This window comes from Pantherophis guttatus, chromosome 2 (assembly GCF_059756535.1).
Source record: "Pantherophis guttatus breed Tessera chromosome 2, ASM5975653v1, whole genome shotgun sequence".
Lineage (NCBI taxonomy): Eukaryota > Metazoa > Chordata > Lepidosauria > Squamata > Colubridae > Pantherophis > Pantherophis guttatus.
Genome location: NC_142064.1, coordinates 201,699,764 through 201,718,046, shown reverse-complemented (window position 1 = coordinate 201,718,046; position 18,283 = coordinate 201,699,764). Strand labels below are relative to the sequence as shown.

General features: G+C 36.1%; 1 protein-coding gene across 3 annotated transcripts in view; it reads right to left on the bottom strand.

Moving 5' to 3' along the window:
- SGCD (sarcoglycan delta) overlaps positions 1 to 18,283 on the bottom strand; it is a 452,437-nt gene that overhangs the window by 13,865 nt on the left and 420,289 nt on the right. For all 3 annotated transcript variants that reach the window (XM_087887533.1, XM_060688502.2, XM_034401701.3), the window contains one exon: positions 3,631 to 3,754. In XM_087887533.1, coding sequence (XP_087743659.1) covers positions 3,631 to 3,754 — 124 coding nt within the window. The remainder of the gene's footprint in view (positions 1 to 3,630; positions 3,755 to 18,283) is intronic.

Below are 18,283 nucleotides of genomic sequence, written 5' to 3'. Positions count from 1 at the left end.
GTTCCCGGTGTTTTTTAACAACCGGTTCTCTGACATAATGACCGGCTTGGTAGGCATGGCTAGGGGACATGTGACTGGTGGAAGTGAGTGACATCGAGTTGGCCATGCCCATCCAGGTTTTGTGGCTCCCGATGTTTTCTTTTCTCTGGGAAACGGGTCCAAATGGCTCTTTGAGTGCTTAAGGTTGCAGACCCCTGCCCTATACAAAGCCATAGCATAGAGAAGCATCTACAGTTCACATCAAATAGTGCATCTTATAAATGTTGGCTAGATAGCATGGTCTTACAGATATAAGTCTGCTTATATCAGTGCTAAACGTGATGAACAATTTTCACATTTATATCTACATTCTACTGTAAATGTTTCTATCCCCAATACTATTTGCCTTTAAATGAAAGTCTGAATGCAAATAATCCCTCAGCACTGAATGGTCAGGCAGTGCGAAGACAAGACTCTTCCAAGATACCTATACCAATTTGGGATCCTAGGAGGAGGCACTTATGATCAGGACCATGATTATGCCTCTTCATGCACTATGTCTTAAGTAAGAATGGACAAATTTCAATGCGTTAGTCTGCATATTAATTTGGAAAGTCTAAATGAAAATACAAGCTAAATTAATTGTTCTCCTATAAATGGTGAAAGTGGAACAATGTTTACAGTATAAAAATTCTTCACTGCTAGAAGCCCTTAGTAATTGCCATAATAAACAACATAGTTTTCTGCTCTTTCTACATTGTTATTTGTAGTCTTTGATATCATTTTATTATTCTTTCTGTGATAGTTTAATGACGCACAGAAAATCCATTGTTTGAAATATATAAATATGTGAATTAAATTTTCCATAAGCAGATATTCAGTGCTAGAAAAATGCAATATGATTAGATTACAAGTGACCAACAAAATGTGCAGTTACTGGGATAAAAGATGATTGTGCTGATATATAATGTCCTTTAAGAATAATTAATCACAGCAAAAATTACCTACTATTCAAATTCCTAAAACTAGATTGCCCTGGAGTTGCCGTTCATCCAAGTTAGCTTTTAATATTTAATTTTTAAAGGCTATTCTATTTGCCACACACTACTTTCAGTCATTTCTCAGTTGAAAAGAGTCTGCTTTGATAATGCATTTTCAAAATGTGTACAGAGAAGCATAGGAAAGGTAAGACAAGGGGGAAATCTAGACAAAGAGAGAAGTGCAGATAGAATTTACCTTGAACTGAGTTTTATTGAGGCTGACTTTCTGCATCTATTTTCAGTGTTAGGGCTCAGTGAGATTCTAAAAATGTATAGAGTATTTTCAGATGCTCTCTTGGCCACTGTATTTATAGCTATTTCCAGCTCTCTGGACCAAGGCATTTAGGTCAGAACTCTTTCAATGTTTACTTCACAAATTAAGTGCAGCTTGACAGTTGCAATAATGTTTAGGAATAATTATTATTTGAATGGTAATTAAAAGCTTTATGGAATCTGTTTGGAGTTTGCCAGAAAATTGTGATTGCATTAAGTTTGTCTGCTAGAGTCTGGGTGTGTAACTAGAGATTAGAGGGCTGTTGTGTCTATTGTTATGTGAAACCTTTGGAAAAGCTCTAGTTAATAGGTACAGATAAAGAGAAAGTTATGCTGCTGTTGTCAGAGTCAATGTGCTAGAGATGAGGGTTAGGAAACCTCAGATCTGGAGGCTGTTGCCCAGGTTTAGAGCCAGAGGTAAGCAGTATGTGTGAAGGTCCTGGTGAGGCAAATGGTCCCTAAGGCAAGAAAATAGTCTATAGAGGAAAAAAATAGTTAGAGGGAATATGGGAAGTTTCTCTGAAAAAAACAGTGAAATAAAGCTGATTTGAAAGTAAGTTGAAAGGTAGAAGAAAAAAAGACTTGTTCATTTAAAACAGCACTGCTAATTCTCCATTGTGGGTGGAGTCAGCAACCAGGCATGGGTTGTACTTGTCTGTTCAGATTGAAGGACTAAATCTGTCATAATTGTTAAATCCCGTCCCTGTTGCTAGGGGCTTCCAGCTTTTGACTCAGTCCTTCAGACTGGACAGGCGTGTGGGACTGTTTCTCTGCTTCATGACTTCTTCTTTGCTTAGGAATTTGGACTGTGTGTTTCTCTTCAGTTTGTGCATTACAGAGTTCATCCTTTCCCTGAGACCTGAAAATTATTTCAATATTCCTCCAGGTTATAAAAAGGTTGAGAAAGGCTATTTAAAAAGATGGAAATGACTTAATCGTTCTTCTTTCTTGAGCTGAAGTTTGGAATGTGTTTGTTACCATCATCAGCAGGGAAAACCAAGGAGAGATAGGAGAATAGGACACCACCTCCATGGTTATCTGTTACTGATGGAGCAAAATGGGAGGTAGACCCAGGCAACCACAAATTTATCTTGGCTTGGTACACTTTGATTATTGGGCAACATTAAACTTTTACAGCCTTCATTGCAGAAACTGCTAGTCATAGTTACTGCCTTACCTATATCTTTAATAACTAAAAATCAGGACTATGCACATTCATTTCAAATAAAACTAATACAATGTTAAGAAGTTATGATATTTATATAGTTACATACCCAGCACATCTAAATTATATTAAAGTAACAAAAATATCTTTACAATCCCCAAGGCTTGTCACTTTTGAGCACCCCTACTGTTTGGAAATTGAAAGTTGAAAAATTTGACACGCCTTACGAGTATGTAGTGTTTTGGATTCCATTTTTGAAATCATGCTTTATAAAATGCGTCAGCACAAAGATACCACCAGAATGCATCATCTTAAAGCAGATACATGTTTTTTATCTGGAATGGTTTGGCACTTTTTTCCAATCTTGGGAAAAGATGTAGTTGTTTCCAGGGATTGCAGGTAGGTGCTGTGTTTGTGCGTTTATACCTTCTGAAGCACTGTTTGCATCTTGGCTGCGAAGACCTTACCAGAAAACCCTAGCTGTAAAATGGGCTGCTAATAGTTTACAGTTGCATGACAAAAAGCTGAACTAGGACAACTGAATATTAAAATATTGTGTAGTTCCAAGTATATTGAAATTGGCTTGGTACACTTTGATTATTGAGTAATGTCTGAGTTATTAAATTTGTCGACTATCATTGCAAACTCCCAAATACCTTCAAAGATCTAAAGAGTTTGTTTTAACAACATTAAAAAAATGCTGCCATGCTTTACAGATCAATAGGAGTGAGTTAATCCCAGCTCACCACAAAATAAATGATATAAGAGGTAATTATACTGGTCAAGAAAAACTCACTTTAAATTGTCAAGCAAAATGGGAATTTAGTGGTACTACTCATTTTTACAGCTACATAAATCTGTTTCCTATAATCATTGCTATTATCACAGCCTTTTAACACTAATAAATCAACTTGCCACTTTGTATGGGAGAAGCATCTTGATGAGGAACTTTAATATATTAGCTATCCATTTTGCTTTTTAAAAGCAATGCTAAATGGAATTGCTAAGAGAATTTCCAGTGCTAAATGGAATTATCATCCAATTTTTAAATCTGAAAATTGCCTAAATGTACCAAGCTTTGTTCTGTACTCATTGCAAATTAGACAGCCTTCACAACAGACCAAAAGCAGAGTCCTGATCTCAGTTCTGAGGTGTACTGAACTTTCTCCGTACCTCACCATCTTTGGATTGCAGCTTAAGCTCCGTCCTGCATGTTGCTTCCAGGTTGCCAGCCTCAGCATTGATCAAAACTCCCTTGGGAGCCTCCATCACTAAAGAGCGTGTTGGAGACTCAAGTCTGTAATATCAAAAAGGGATCACATCAGTATCTGGGTTTTTGAGGAGGAGGAAGAGGAGATTCATTTGCAACTTGAAAAGATTTCCTCTGAATTGATGCTGAATCTAAGAAAATACATTCATTTGGAAATTGCGCTAAGCATAAGACTTATATACCACTTCACAGTGTTTTACAGGCCTCTCTAAGATGTTCACAGCATATTGTCCTACACAATCTGGGACTTCATTTTACCAATCTTAGGAGGATGGAAGGCTGAGTCAACCTTGAGCCGGTCAGGTTCGAACCCCTGGCAGTCAGCAGAATTAGCCTGCATTACTGCCTTCTAACCACTGCACCACCACGGCTCTTGAAATACCAGTATTTGAATGACATGATGTTATATTTTCTTCATTTATTTATTTTATTTATTTATTTTATTTCAAATTTATATACCGCACCATCTCTCGAAAGACTCAGGGTGGTGTACAGCCAGATAAAAACATACAATACAAACATTAAAAAACAATTAAAAGGATATATATTAATTTGGCCCCAGTTCATCCATTCAAGCTAAACTTTTCTATAGCAAGCATTCATGACACTTTTGCTGGGCAGACATAATCTGCTTGCCAATTGATAAATAAGAGCTGGTGTCCAGTGACGTTTACTACAGAAAAAACACGCCCCAGATGCAGGAGATATAGGCCCAGAAGGAAGAGCCTAAAAGGTCTGTGAGAAAGGTTTTTAAGAAAGAAATTAACCCAGGAATGAACTGTTCCTAATATAGTCTGCTCTTAACTTGGTAACATAGATATGCATGCATATTTCTCACATACATAAAAAATTGGGACTATCACATGAATATATTTTTTATGTGAAATGGGTGGCTATATAAATTTTCTTAATAAATAAAATATTATTCACAGCAGAACTCTTAATAATCCTCAACAGTGCAGCTATCTTCTATATGTATGCAATATCCTCTTCGCATTCTCCCTACTAGTACAAAAACAATTGCAAAGCTCTTTTTTCAGCATGTTATTTTATCTCTAATCTCTTGTTTCAAAACTGGAAAAGCAGAAATGGAGCTCCTACAGGGCTGCATTTTAAGAGGAGGCGTGGAAAAGAGTGTACCCTTTCCAGACTTTGTTCAGATGGATCAATACTTTTCATTCAAGGATAAGAACTAAATCTACCAGATCTGGGTTACAAAAATTGAAATGGATGCTTACTGGTAGCAAAAAGATACAAAAAACTGTAGCTCTTTATTGCATTTACTGGTCATCTGGATTTTTAGAGCTCAATTTGCTAGTCTTAATTTTTGTTTGTATGAAGTATACAATGGTGGCTACTGTTATCCAATAATCCGGGCCATTGAATTCAATGGATAAAAACAATATAAAAATTACACTGATAGATATTATAGTGGGGGTGGAATATACTTTAGTCAGTGAACTCTCAAAAAGGCCCTCGGCCATTAGCTTTTTCCCAATTTTTTTGGGGGGAGGGAAAGCTCTCCAAAGGGGGAAATAAAATGTGAGCCCACTAATGATGGTCTGCTGTTTACTGGGTAATGGTTTGATTTGTTTTCATTCCAAAAGCAATGAAAAGTACCTGCATTTTGTTCTTCATTAAAAAAAAAAAAAAAACATTTCTGCCAGCAAAAAACAGTCTTGAATGTAGGCTGACACAATGTAGAATATTTGAACTCTATTAAGATACTATTTAGTCATCATCAACATAGCATAAAACTTCTATATGTCTAGGTCAGGGATGGCATCATCTGTTCTATGAAGCCCACAGATAGTTATTTATAGTCCTGATTTACATTAGACAGTGGCAAGCATGATAGCTTGCAAATAAATCACACTTGCTGCCTTCTGTTAATATTTAAAAGCAATACTTTATTAAAAATCTTTAGATCTTTTTTATTTTTATCAAACCCACTTAGAAAGGATATTGAAGCTTTCACGGCGGCCTTTAACACACAATTATCTTGCGGTCAGACTCGTAGGAAAGTTGCTGGATTAGCAACCGTGCTAAAAATAATTATCATGAAATACAAGCATGTGACAAGTCTACTAACTTGCTTTTCATCAAATAATACTGATGAACTGAGCTCTGAACTACTTAAACGTTTATGCCATAGTAGGTTTGTAGTAAGGTTTTATTTTTATTTATTTTTTTTGAAAAGTTTTTTTTTATTTTTTAAAACATGAAACATAAAATACATCTTTTTAGAGCAAGGATTTGATCTGGTATAAAGTAAATACAATTACTCACATTCCCTCAACCAATTTTGTTCCAAATTTTATCCATTTACCTCTTTAAAAAAAGAAAAGAAAAAAAAGAAAAAGAAATCTTATTCTAAACATTTAGATTTTGAACATTCCACTATGTCACCCTAAATTCTAAACAATTATTTCCAAATAGACATCATTCCAAATCTTTGTCATTTTAACAAGCAATATTTCATATATATTCCTCATTTCTAAGACCGATTACATCGAGTCTATATTGTATCTCTTTTAAATGGCAATTAGTATCCATAATCTTGACAAAGAATATTTTCCTCCTCTCTTAGTTGTTTCTAAGTCAATCAACATTTCCATCTAAAATTTGTCACTCGCAAAATACTTTATTTTAAAGTCTAATATTTAACTAATTCATAATAGCTATTTCCCAACAGTGTTTTCCGCCACTTCTACCTCTATTTATTTAACTGGTTCACAGTTTGGCTTAACTATTCTCCAGTATTTTCTCCTCCACTTCCTCCTGAGTTTATTTTTTGGCTGGTTCGCAACTTAATCAGTTGCTTTCCAGCGATGCTTTCCTCCATTCCTGACCTTATTTGAGCTGGTTCACTGTATAATTTTAACTGCATACCAACGTTATCTCCTTCAATCCTCCTAAATCTATTATGAAATTGGTTCGCAACTCAAATAGTTTGTTGCAATATTTTCAGGATCAGACTCAATAAGATCAACGAGAGTTAAAGATTTAACTATATATTCTTTTATTTACATTAGGCATTCTATATTCACTGAATATTCACAGATAGAAGCAAGGGAAATGGTGTAGGTAGCTCCTTATATATACAATGGGTGGAGCTATATGTGGGAGTGGTGAATTATGAATACATTAAGAAGTGAAGAATAAGTTAACCCCTGATACCCTGTCTGTACACTATTTACACATTGGAGAATAAGGCATTTATATCTGACAAATCCCCCTCTAAATGCCGATTCGTTATACAACACCAGTTACATTCAGATTCAGGACAATACAAAACATACAACTTAGAGGTTAAGTATTTATGCTGTTTAGAAGGTAAAGGTTTCGTTAATATATCAGCTAATTGTTCTGAAGTGTCGCAATGCACTGCTTTAATAAATCCATCCTGAGATAATTGTCTCACATGTTTAAATTTTATATCTATATGTCTGGATCTTTGTCCAATGGCATCAGATCTAGATATTTCAATGGCTGCTTTATTGTCTTCATGCATAACAAAAGGCAGAGCAGGTTTTTTCCAGACATCTGAAATTAAATCATTAAACCATACAAGATTATTTGCGGCCTTGGATAAACAAACATATTCCGCTTCTGTTGTTGAAGTAGCCACTAGTTCTTGTTTACCAGTGTACCAGTAAACTGGACAGTCATTTAAGAGAAATACATAACCGGATGTGCTTTTTCTGCATGAGGTGTCTCCAGCCCAATCTGCATCTGCATAACACGTAAGCTTTGGTTCTTTAATATCATTAGGTTCTAACATTAAACAAAAGTCTAGTGTATTTTTTAAATATCTTAAAATTCTTTTAACAGCTTCCCAGTGGTACATTGTTGGTTTGCTGACATGCCTAGATAATAAATTGAGTGGTAAAGCGATGTCCGGTCTAGTCCAATTAGATATGTAAAGGAGTGAACCTATGATTGATCTATAGAATGTATTGTCCTTGAACTCGGGAGAAGATTCATCAGAATTCCTTAGAAAGTCAGTTTGCATAGGGGTATCACAAGGTTTGGCATTGTTTAAGTTGCATTTATTTAAAAGATCTATGATCTTATCTCTCTGGGTAAGTTTGAATCCCTTTTTTGTCTTATTAATTTGGACACCAAGGTATTTGTTTACCTTGCCTAAAGATTTCAATGAGAAATGTTCATTTAGTTTAGTTACAAAAGTTTCTCTTCTTTCTTTATGTTTTCCTATGTATAAGATGTCATCCACATAAATCAATACAAATTCAATGTAATCATCACCCCTCTTGACAAAGAAACAATTATCAGCAGTGGTAGCGTTGAAGTCCATGGTCTTAAGTACTTTTACTAAACAATCATACCACCGTTTACCAGATTGTTTTAGCCCGTATAAACTCTTGTTTAACAACCAAGTCTCATTTCTGTTTGTGTATGGACTATGAGGTGCTCTCACGTATATTTCTTTATCTAATTTTGCGTGTAGGTACGCAGTCTGTATGTCATATTGGAATACATCTAGATTGAGTGCTGAAGCTACCACTAGAGCTGTTTTGACACTCTCTGTTCTTACAGTGGGGGAATACGTGTCAGTATAGTCCTCTGGATATTTCTGTGCATAACCCTGTGCAACCAATCTAGCTTTGTATAGAGTATTTCCTCCCTCTAAATTCTTAATTTTATATATCCATCTGGTACCAATAATTGTCTTATCTTTAGGTGCAGATGCAGGTGTAAATACATTTAGTCCTTGTAAACTTTCCATCTCTTTCTTCATTGCTAATTCCCATTTTTCTTTTTCTTCGTGAGGAAGTTTTAACACTTCCTCGTATGTATTGGGTGTTGTTGGTTCACCATTCATGTGCATTACATAATCCTTGTATTTATTTGGCATTTGATTTCTGGTGTTTCTAATGATTTTCTCGGGTTTACTATCGTTATCATGCAAATATCTTGCTTCCTTTTTTGTTAGTGTATCTGTCTTTATTTTGAGTTGGCTATTTGTCCAAGTTTTGGTTTTGTTTTTATATTTGTTGATATTTTGTTTTTCTATAGTCCCTTTCTCATGAGATTTTGTATCTTCATGTTTATTTGGGAATATCTCATTAAGATGTAATTTAGACCAGTTAGCTTGTTCATGGAACACAGCTGTTCTGGAAACTATAAATTTGTTGTTACTATCAATGAATCTGTATCCTTTAGTGCCAGTCTCATATCCCATAAATCTGAGTCTCCTGGACACATTTTCTCCCTTTCTTCTTAATTGTTTAGGTATGTGTACGTCTGCTGTGACTCCAAATATATGCATGTGTGCTAATTTTGGTTTTCTATTATACATCACTTCATATGGTGTCTTATTTATAATGCTGGACCATGTTCTATTTTGTGTGTAATTTGAATAATGTAGGGCTTCTGACCAGAATTGTTTGCTTAAGCCAGCATCTTCCAATGTGCATCTAATCATGGTTTGTAATGTGGAATTTTTTCTCTCTACAATCCCGTTTTGGAACGGAGAAAATGGACTAGATGTGTAATGTAACATTCCTTTGTCTTTTAACCATTGTGAGAATTCTTTAGACATGAATTCGCATCCTCTGTCTGTCATAATTTGTTTTATTTTGATGTTGTGTTGTGTTTCTATGCGTTTGTAAAATTCTTTAAATTTTTGAAATGTTTCATCTTTGTGTTTTAATGTGTAAACAAATCCATAGCGGCTATAATCGTCCACTATTGTCAGGAAGTAACGTTTCCTATAAGTGATTGATGGAGTTAATGGACCAACTAAGTCCATGTGTACTAAATCAAAAATTTTGTTAGTTGATCTGGTAGATTTTCTTGGCCTGGGACTAGTTTTTAGTTTTGTAGATTTACATACTGAGCATTCCAGATAATTTTCACAATTCTTTATTTTAACACCTTCTGCGTGTTCAGTCATTTTTTGCACTACAGGAAAACTGGCATGTCCTAACTTCCTATGCAATATGTGAGCACACTCATCATGAATTGGTTTACCTATCTTTGGCTTCTTATCGTTGTGTGCATCTGTGTGATCATGAGATATTTTACATTCATCATTGTCACTGTTGCTAACATTCTCATCATCTATTTCAATACAATCTTCCATATTTGAATCAATGTTATGTAACCATTTTTCTTTTGTTATTAGGTAAGGCAGTCCTCCTTTAGTCACCACAGTGCCTACATTTATTTTATTCTTTTCCAAAGTTGCCTTTCCTTTTGAAAAGACAATGTTAATGTCAGAATCTCTGCTTAGTTTTATGGCACTTAATATGTTATGAGGTATTTCAGGTATTAGTAATACCCCCTCTATTTTTCCTAAACCAGGCAAGGTTACATTTCCTCTACCTAATACTTGAACCTTTTCTTGGTTAGCTACCTTAATTACAAATTTATCTTCTGCAAATGAAGACAATATACTTTTGTTATTAGTGGTGTGATTAGTTGCTCCAGAATCAATAAGCCAATTATTGTTCTCACTTTGTTGTGTGTTAGTGTTGTCTTGTTTATTTAATCCATTCAGTGAACCAGACTTTCTATCCTTTGAATTGTCTCTGCCCCCTCTATTCTCTCTGTGATTTGGTGGGCTCCTATATCTATGCCTTTCTATGGAAGGCTGTCTATAATCGTATTTGTTTCTGTATTCTGATCTATATCTTTCTTTTAAGAATTTTGGGCAATCTCTTCTATTGTGTTCCCTGGATCCACAATTATGACATTTAAATGTTCCACTATATTTTTCTTGGAAAGCTACTTTCCTATATGGTTTATGTTCTGTGTGATTGTTAGAACGGTTCCTTCTAGAATTATCTTCTGTTATCAATTTGTTAGATAGACTTTCTATGGATAAATACCCTAGATTGATTGTGTCTAAATGTGACATAAAATTGTCCCATGATGGGTCAAGTGAGTTGATAATGACACTTTTCATTGTTTGGTCTGAAATCACCTCCCCCCTCAAATGCAGTTCAGCTCTTATTTTGTTCAAAGATATTAAATGTTCACTTATGGAAACCCCTGGTTTTATCCTAGATGAAAAGAAGTCTTTAGATATCCTTGTGGTGGTGGCTACACTGTCACTGTGAAACAAATTAAACATGCATTGAATAATTTCTGAAACAGTCAAATTTGGCTTAATGCTGTGATACATTGCAGGAGACACACTAGATATTATTAAGAAAAAAGCTCTATGGTGTAAACAATCTATTTTTAGTGTCCAAGGTCTTTTTGGGGGACTAGTGATAAAAAACAGTAAGTTTTCCTTCATAAAGACAACCTGGAGCTGTTGATACCATTCTTGTAAATTAATGCCATCAACCCTTAGTTTTGGGAAGTCACTGGGTAAATTTCCGACATTATTGGGTCCATTACTTACAACCTGAGGTAGTCCGTGGTCTCGTAAATGCAGAAAATTGCAAAACGGCATGGGGATGCTCGCTACGAGTCTGCATGATCTTCTCTCCTGTTCATGTCTTCCCGGATCGTCAGCGTAGTTTCGCGCATGCGCGTTGCCCATTTCTTCTTCGGCGTCGTCGTGGAAGGTTCTCCTCATTGCGGCTTGCTCGCTCTGCTCTTCTTCAGATGAGTCGGTCTCTGGTTCGACTTTGGGGGTTCTGGCGACGGTGGCTGTTCTTCCTCTTCTATTGAAAGCGTTGGTGCTTGCTTCGGTCTGCGGCGTAGGGCGGTATCGGCAGGGCTCTCTGGGTTCCGGCGTCAGCGCTCTAGTAGTCAGGATGGGAGCGGGCAGGTCTTGAGGCATTGGCTTGCTCGTTCGCTTTTTTGGTGTCTTTTTAGTAATTTTCAGTTTTGGCCCAAATGCAGCAAAGAGCGTTTTCATCGCTGATTTTATTTGGTGTTTTGTTGGATCTTCCTCGCTTTCTGGTTCTGATTCTTCTGAGGTGTTTGAATCTTCCTTTTCGTTTTCGTTGTCCGATAATATTTTTCGCGCCAGAAATTTTGAATTGAGCTTGCTGATTGGCTCTTCTTCGTTCATCTTGGAGGCCGGTTGAAACCAAGATGGCTGCCATTCAAATTTTTGCGCGGGATCATCGTTTTTCTTCTTTGTAATGATTTTCTCCGCAGTCATATTACTCACTATTTTTGGATCTTTGGGTTTTTCATTGGTGATGTTTTTCTCTCTCGCTGCTCCGCTGTTCTTTAGCATATCTTGGAGGTTCGCGATGAGGCTTTCATCATTCTTCTGGCTTTTTAATAGTTTTAATATCTCTGACCTGAGTTCGTTATTTTCTATTTCGATTTCCTCCTGGTCATCAATTATTTCTTCGTCTTCAGTGGTGTATTCTTCGGATTCTCTCGAAATTGCATTCGTGGATTCGTTGATTATTTCTTGTTCCGTTTCCATTTCTTTGCTGTAGGCCCTGGTGTTGGGCCTATCTTTCTTAGACATTTTAAAGCTTTTTATTGAGTCAATTAACCATCCTCTGCTACCAGTTTGTTGCAATATTTTCAGGATCAGACTCAATAAGATCAACGAGAGTTAAAGATTTAACTATATATTCTTTTATTTACATTAGGCATTCTATATTCACTGAATATTCACAGATAGAAGCAAGGGAAATGGTGTAGGTAGCTCCTTATATATACAATGGGTGGAGCTATATGTGGGAGTGGTGAATTATGAATACATTAAGAAGTGAAGAATAAGTTAACCCCTGATACCCTGTCTGTACACTATTTACACATTGGAGAATAAGGCATTTATATCTGACATAGTTGCTTCCCAGCAATGCTTCCCTCTGCTCCAACCTCTATTTTTAACTGTTTCACAACTATATTTCAGTTGCTCTCCAGGTATATTTTCCTCCACTCCTAACTTTTTATTTTTTGGCTAGTTCACAGTTTTGCTTTAACTGTTACCTATCGTATGCTTCCCTCCACTCCTAACTCTAATGCAGCTTTACTTTCACAGCTTTACTTTGGTTGTTTTCCAGCCCAGGTTTTATTTTGATAATAGGTTAACTCTTGATCACTAGGAGGTACTACACAACTAGTTTTCATCCTTATTGAGATTCTTCAAGCATAGGAATCCTCCATGCTAGTTTCCAACCCACAAAATAGTTGAACATAAAGTATTTAGTATGGAGGTTACCCAGTGGTGAAATCTAGAAATTGTCGCTACTGGTTCTGTGGGCATGGCTTGGTGGGCATGGTGTGGCTTGGTGGGCATGGCAGGGGAAGGATACTGCAAAACCTCCATTCCAACTCTACTCTGGGGCCAGCCAGAAATGGTATTTGCCAGTTCTCCAAACTACTCAAAAATTCCACTACCGGTTCTCCGAACTGCTCAAAATTTCTGCTACTGGTTCTCCAGAACCTGGCAGAACCTGCTGGATTTCACCCCTGAGGTTACCTATCCCTGAAAAGTCTCAGTAAAAATGAACTGGTTGTTCAATAGTGTCTTTATTGGTCACGAGCTAATATAACCTCTAAACTGTATAAACCTCCCTTAAGAGCCTTAAGTATAATGAATACATATGCCAGTGAAACTTCTGTAAGATTCCTCAATTTCTTTACCATGTGCTGCAAATATTCTCTTCCAACGGTAGATTGTTAATGCTATTGAAAAAAATCAGATGAATGCCACTGCCTGATAATCTCCACACCTTGTACACAACACAATAATACATACACACAGAAATTACTGTATGTCTTAATAAGTGCCCAGAAATAAATGGCATTTGTCAAGGTGAGAGAGATGAATTATTATGATTTTGTTGGGAGGCAAGAATTTCTCTACTATAATAAGTTATTATTAGAAAGAGGTATTACTACTATTAGTAGTAGTAGTACTAATACAACTTTATGGGCTTCTCAACTCCCAACAACTCTGGGAGGCATACAGTTAAAATATAAAAAAATACAACACTCAAAAAGAAATAATGAGCGGTCCCCAAGACAACATATAACTAGAAAGTCCATTCAGTAGGTTTCAGCCTACTTGTTTCCCCAAAGCCTGAAAGAACAAAAGATAGTTTTGAGATCTTCAGACTGGCAAAATAGTGTCTTCCCAACTATTTGACAGTTCACTCCAAATTTAGCTCCAACTTATCCTTTACTCATACTGTTTTCCTGTTTATATGTTCTGCTTTTATCTAAGATTCTAATGTTTTTCCCCTTTTCCTTTCTTTTTTTCTTAAAATATATTTCAATGAAAGAGAAGAAAAAAAAAGTAAGAACAGTTAACATAGGCCAGCCAGCTTAAGCTGGTGTAGAACTCAGTTATGGAAATCAGCATACTGGCATTGGATACTGTTTCTTGACTGTTTTTATGAGTGATCCTAAATACTTTGCTTAAATACTCTTTTATTTCATGTTTGTTTCTAGAAAATTATAATCTTAAACAGTCAGAGGGCAGATGGCAGGGGTGAAATGCTCCCGGTTTGGACTGGATCGCCTGATCCGGTAGCGATGGCGGTGGGTGGTTCGGAGAACCGGTAGCAAAAATCCCTGCGCCCCCCCATGCCCAACTGAGCCGCACGATTATCAGAGGCTTTTTTTTTTAGTTTTAAAAGCATTTTTTCTACAACTTCTTCCACTGAAAAAATCTTTTTAAAAGTAAAGAAAAAGCCTCTGATGATCGTGCTGCTCTGCTGGGATCTCAGAGGCTTTTCCAAGCATTTTTTTTCTGCAACCTCTTCAGCAGAAGAGGTGGTTAAAAAAATGCTTTGAAAAGGCTCTGACGATCCCAACTGTGTTCCTGATCGGCAGAGGCTTTTCAAAGCATTTTTTTGCATTTCCAGAAAAAATGCTTTGAAAAGTTAAAATAAAAAAAAAAAGTTGGCCATGCCCACCCAGTCACATTACCCCGCCCCAAGCCATACTCACAGAACTGGTAGTAACAAATTTTACATTTCACCCCTGGCAGATGGTACATAGCACCTGCCTACCTTCGAAAGAAGTATCTTGGCATTGTCAAGCTCTTTTGTAGATTAGAGTCTCTATTCCACAAAAGTACAAAACTTTCCTTTTCTCAGTCTGAAAATTCCTAGAGTAATTTATTGGAGGTCAACCTATCAGGTTGTACTGTGCTTTTAGAGATATTCATTCTCTTGAAGCAATCATTACTTATCCAGATTTCTAGTTTTCATTTCCTGCATCATATGGAGCCTCATTAATCATTTCAGAAGGAGGACAGCTTTTGAGATCATCAGTTTTGCATTTTGCACCATATTTTTAATGGTATACACAGTGGTGCTTTTATTCTTCCTTAAGTAGACTTGATATGAATCTTCACAAGTATGTATAATTTTTGAACAATAATCTTTGCAAGAAAGATTGAATTTGCATATTATTGTGAATTCTACCTCAACTAGCCAACAAGTGATACACATTTTAGTTATAGTATGTGTTTAATTAGACAGTTTTTATTTCAAAATACTGATTTTCAGTCACAATAGCAACATATCAAATACTTTCAAATGCTATTATATGTCTATCAAGCAGTAAATGCTCCTTATTGCTATTGTTGTCAGGTTTTCAAAGCATCATCTCTGAATTGTTGGAAACTTCTCAAGAATTTTGAGGTACCCAAGAATAGCTGTAGAACTCATTCTTAAATCATTAGGGTCCGTGGTCTGTAGAGATTCTCAATCATCCAGGTCATGGTTGTCCCAAAGATGCTTTTTTAAGGAGGCAACTGGACTTTCTTGTTTTTCTTTTGAAGATGTTTTGCTTCTCATCCAAGAAGCTTCTTCATCTCTGAAAGGATAGTGAGGAATGGAAGGATTTATATGGTCTTCAAGGAATATGATGAGAAGCAAAACATCTTCAAAAGAAAAAAACAAGAAGTCCAGTTGCCTCCTGAAAAAACAGCTTTATTTAATGTATTTGATGTGAAACCGCCTTTTAAGATTAGTTGGGAATTGCATTTAATTAAAAAATATAGGAATTAGTATTGATTGGAACTGGTTAGTTAAACCATATTTACCAGTTCTCAAACTTTTCTACTAAGTTTGTTTCTATCTTAAATACAATTCAAAGCAAAGATTTCGTGTTTTCAACTGATTTTTAATTGCAGTTCTTCGGAAATATTGGGATTTCTGCTATGAACTACTATGAATTTTTGTTGTAAACTATTTTGTACATCAAAATAATTGATAATTTTGTATTAACCCTGCTAAATATCCCTTCCTTCCTTCTTGATATTATTTAGCCCACAAAATTATTTTGATTTATTGTACAAAGAAAGAAAGAATTAATTCTAAATTGCCTGCAATTATTTATTTCCTAAACTGAATCTACACTATGCATGGTTGTAACTATTGGCTGCATTAGATTTCACACATTACAACACCCCATCACTATGGCTTGCCAGAGTTAAGTTTTCCATTCTCCTCCTTTTGATATTTCACTCAAAGACAGTAGGAGAAACTTGCAGTGGGAGGAACAGCCTAATTGTAAGGACCATCTATATAGAGCTCTAGATGGAAAAAGAGATGCCTGGTGTTCAAACTGGCTTTAGAAAAGGTCAAGGAGCATGAAACAATATTGTGATACACACTGGATAATTGAGGAACTCAAAGAATAATTGAAAGAAGTTAATATATGTTCTATTGATTATAGAAAGACCATTGATTGTGTCAATCATGTCAAACTGGGGAATATGCTTAGAAAATGGGAATTCCGAAACGTCTCATTTTCTGTATCACAACTATATACACATCTAGAACTCAATGTACAGGCAGAACATTGTGAAACAAACTGGCTCCAAGTTGGCAAAGAAATGAGACAAGGCTACATGCTTTTTCCTTATTTTATTTAACCTATATTAGGAATATATATTAAGGGAAGCAGAATTGGAGGAAGATGAGGGTTGAAGGACCTGGAGGACAAGGATAGGTACAGGTCATCATGGAGAACATCCATGCAGTTGCTAAGAAATTACACTGATTTGGTGGCCCATAATCAACCAATCAGTTTATGCTAGGCTGTACCATAAAGGAATGTACTTATAGTCTATTTCTCAATTTAGGAAAAATGGCCTATTTAATATGAAGATGACTTGGAGCTTAGAGTTTGTGTGGTGCCCATAAAAAGAAATAAATATTAATTATGATGGCAGACCTTTCTTAATCATTGTGGCTCATGAACTGCATACACCCCTATAGAAATACCAAGATAATCAGCCTCTTTGTAAACATGCCCTCAATATCATGGCACACAATAAAATATTTATCAAGATCATTTATTGTATGGCACTAACATCAATCTTGTTTTCAATTATGTTCTAATGAAATGCACCAATTATTGTTTGAATGGTGACATACAATTGTAATCTCATTCAGCAGATAAATCTTGCTCAAACAAGCTTTTCAGCATACTTTCTTCCACAGTATTAATTACAAATATAAACAAAGATGCATTATTATCTTGGTATGCTGCAATAAATCCAGGGATTAAGTATAACATGCTCTTCTGTTTGACAGCTTTAATCACCATGTAATTTCCAACAATTTTGCTGCACATCCATAACAAAATTCAAGATTTGGGGCAGTAGATTCAGAACCTGTTCCTGTGACCTTTTATTTAAAATGGTCTACAACTCCTTTTATATGCAGGTAAGAAAAGATGCTATCTATTATAATATTTAAACTCCTTAAAAAACTCAAGTTGTTGTTTCTCTGTTGTTGTTGCTTCTCTGTGTCATATAATATATGTGGGTATGTGCGTATATGCATATTTATTTATTTATTTATTCATTTATTTATTTATTCATTCATTTATTTATGTTTATGTAGTGTACATTGGAGGTGGTGACCCTATGAAAGCTGTACACAACAAAATTTCATTTTAATGTATGCTGATTAGTGTACATTTAAAGTGACAGGGACATGGTGGCTCGGTGGTTAAGACACTGAGCTTGTCGATCAGAAAGGTCAGCAGTTTGGTGGTTCAAATCCCTAATGCCACGTAACGGAGTGAGCTCCCATTACTTGTCCCAGCTTCTGCCAACCTAGCAGTTCAAAAGCACGTAAAAATGCAAGTAGAAAAATAGGGACCACCTTTGGTGGGAAGGTAACAGTGTTCCATGCATGTTTGGCATTTAGTCATGCCGGCCACATGACCACGGAAATGTCTTCGGATGATGCTGGCTCTTCGGCTTTGAAACTGAGATGAACCTAGAGTCGGGAATGACTAGCACACATGTGCAAGGGGAACCTTTACCTTTACCTTAAAGCAGGGGTGAAATGCTCCTAGTTCGAACCGGATCACCCGATCTGGTAGCGATGGCAGCGGGTGGTTTGCCCCCCCCCCGCTCATCAGAGGCTTTTTTTTACTTTTAAAAGCATTTTTTTCTATAACCTCTTTGGCCGAAAAAATGCTTTTAAAAGTAAAAAAAAAAAAAGCCTCTGATGATCGCGCTGCTCAGCTGGGATCGTCAGAGGCTTTTAAAAGCATTTTTTCCTGCAACCTCTTAAGGTTGTAAAAAAAATGCTTTTAAAAGTAAAAAAAAAAAAAGTTGGCCACGCCCACCCAATCACATTACTTTCCCAAGCCACACCCACAGAACCGGTAGTAACAAATTTTACATTT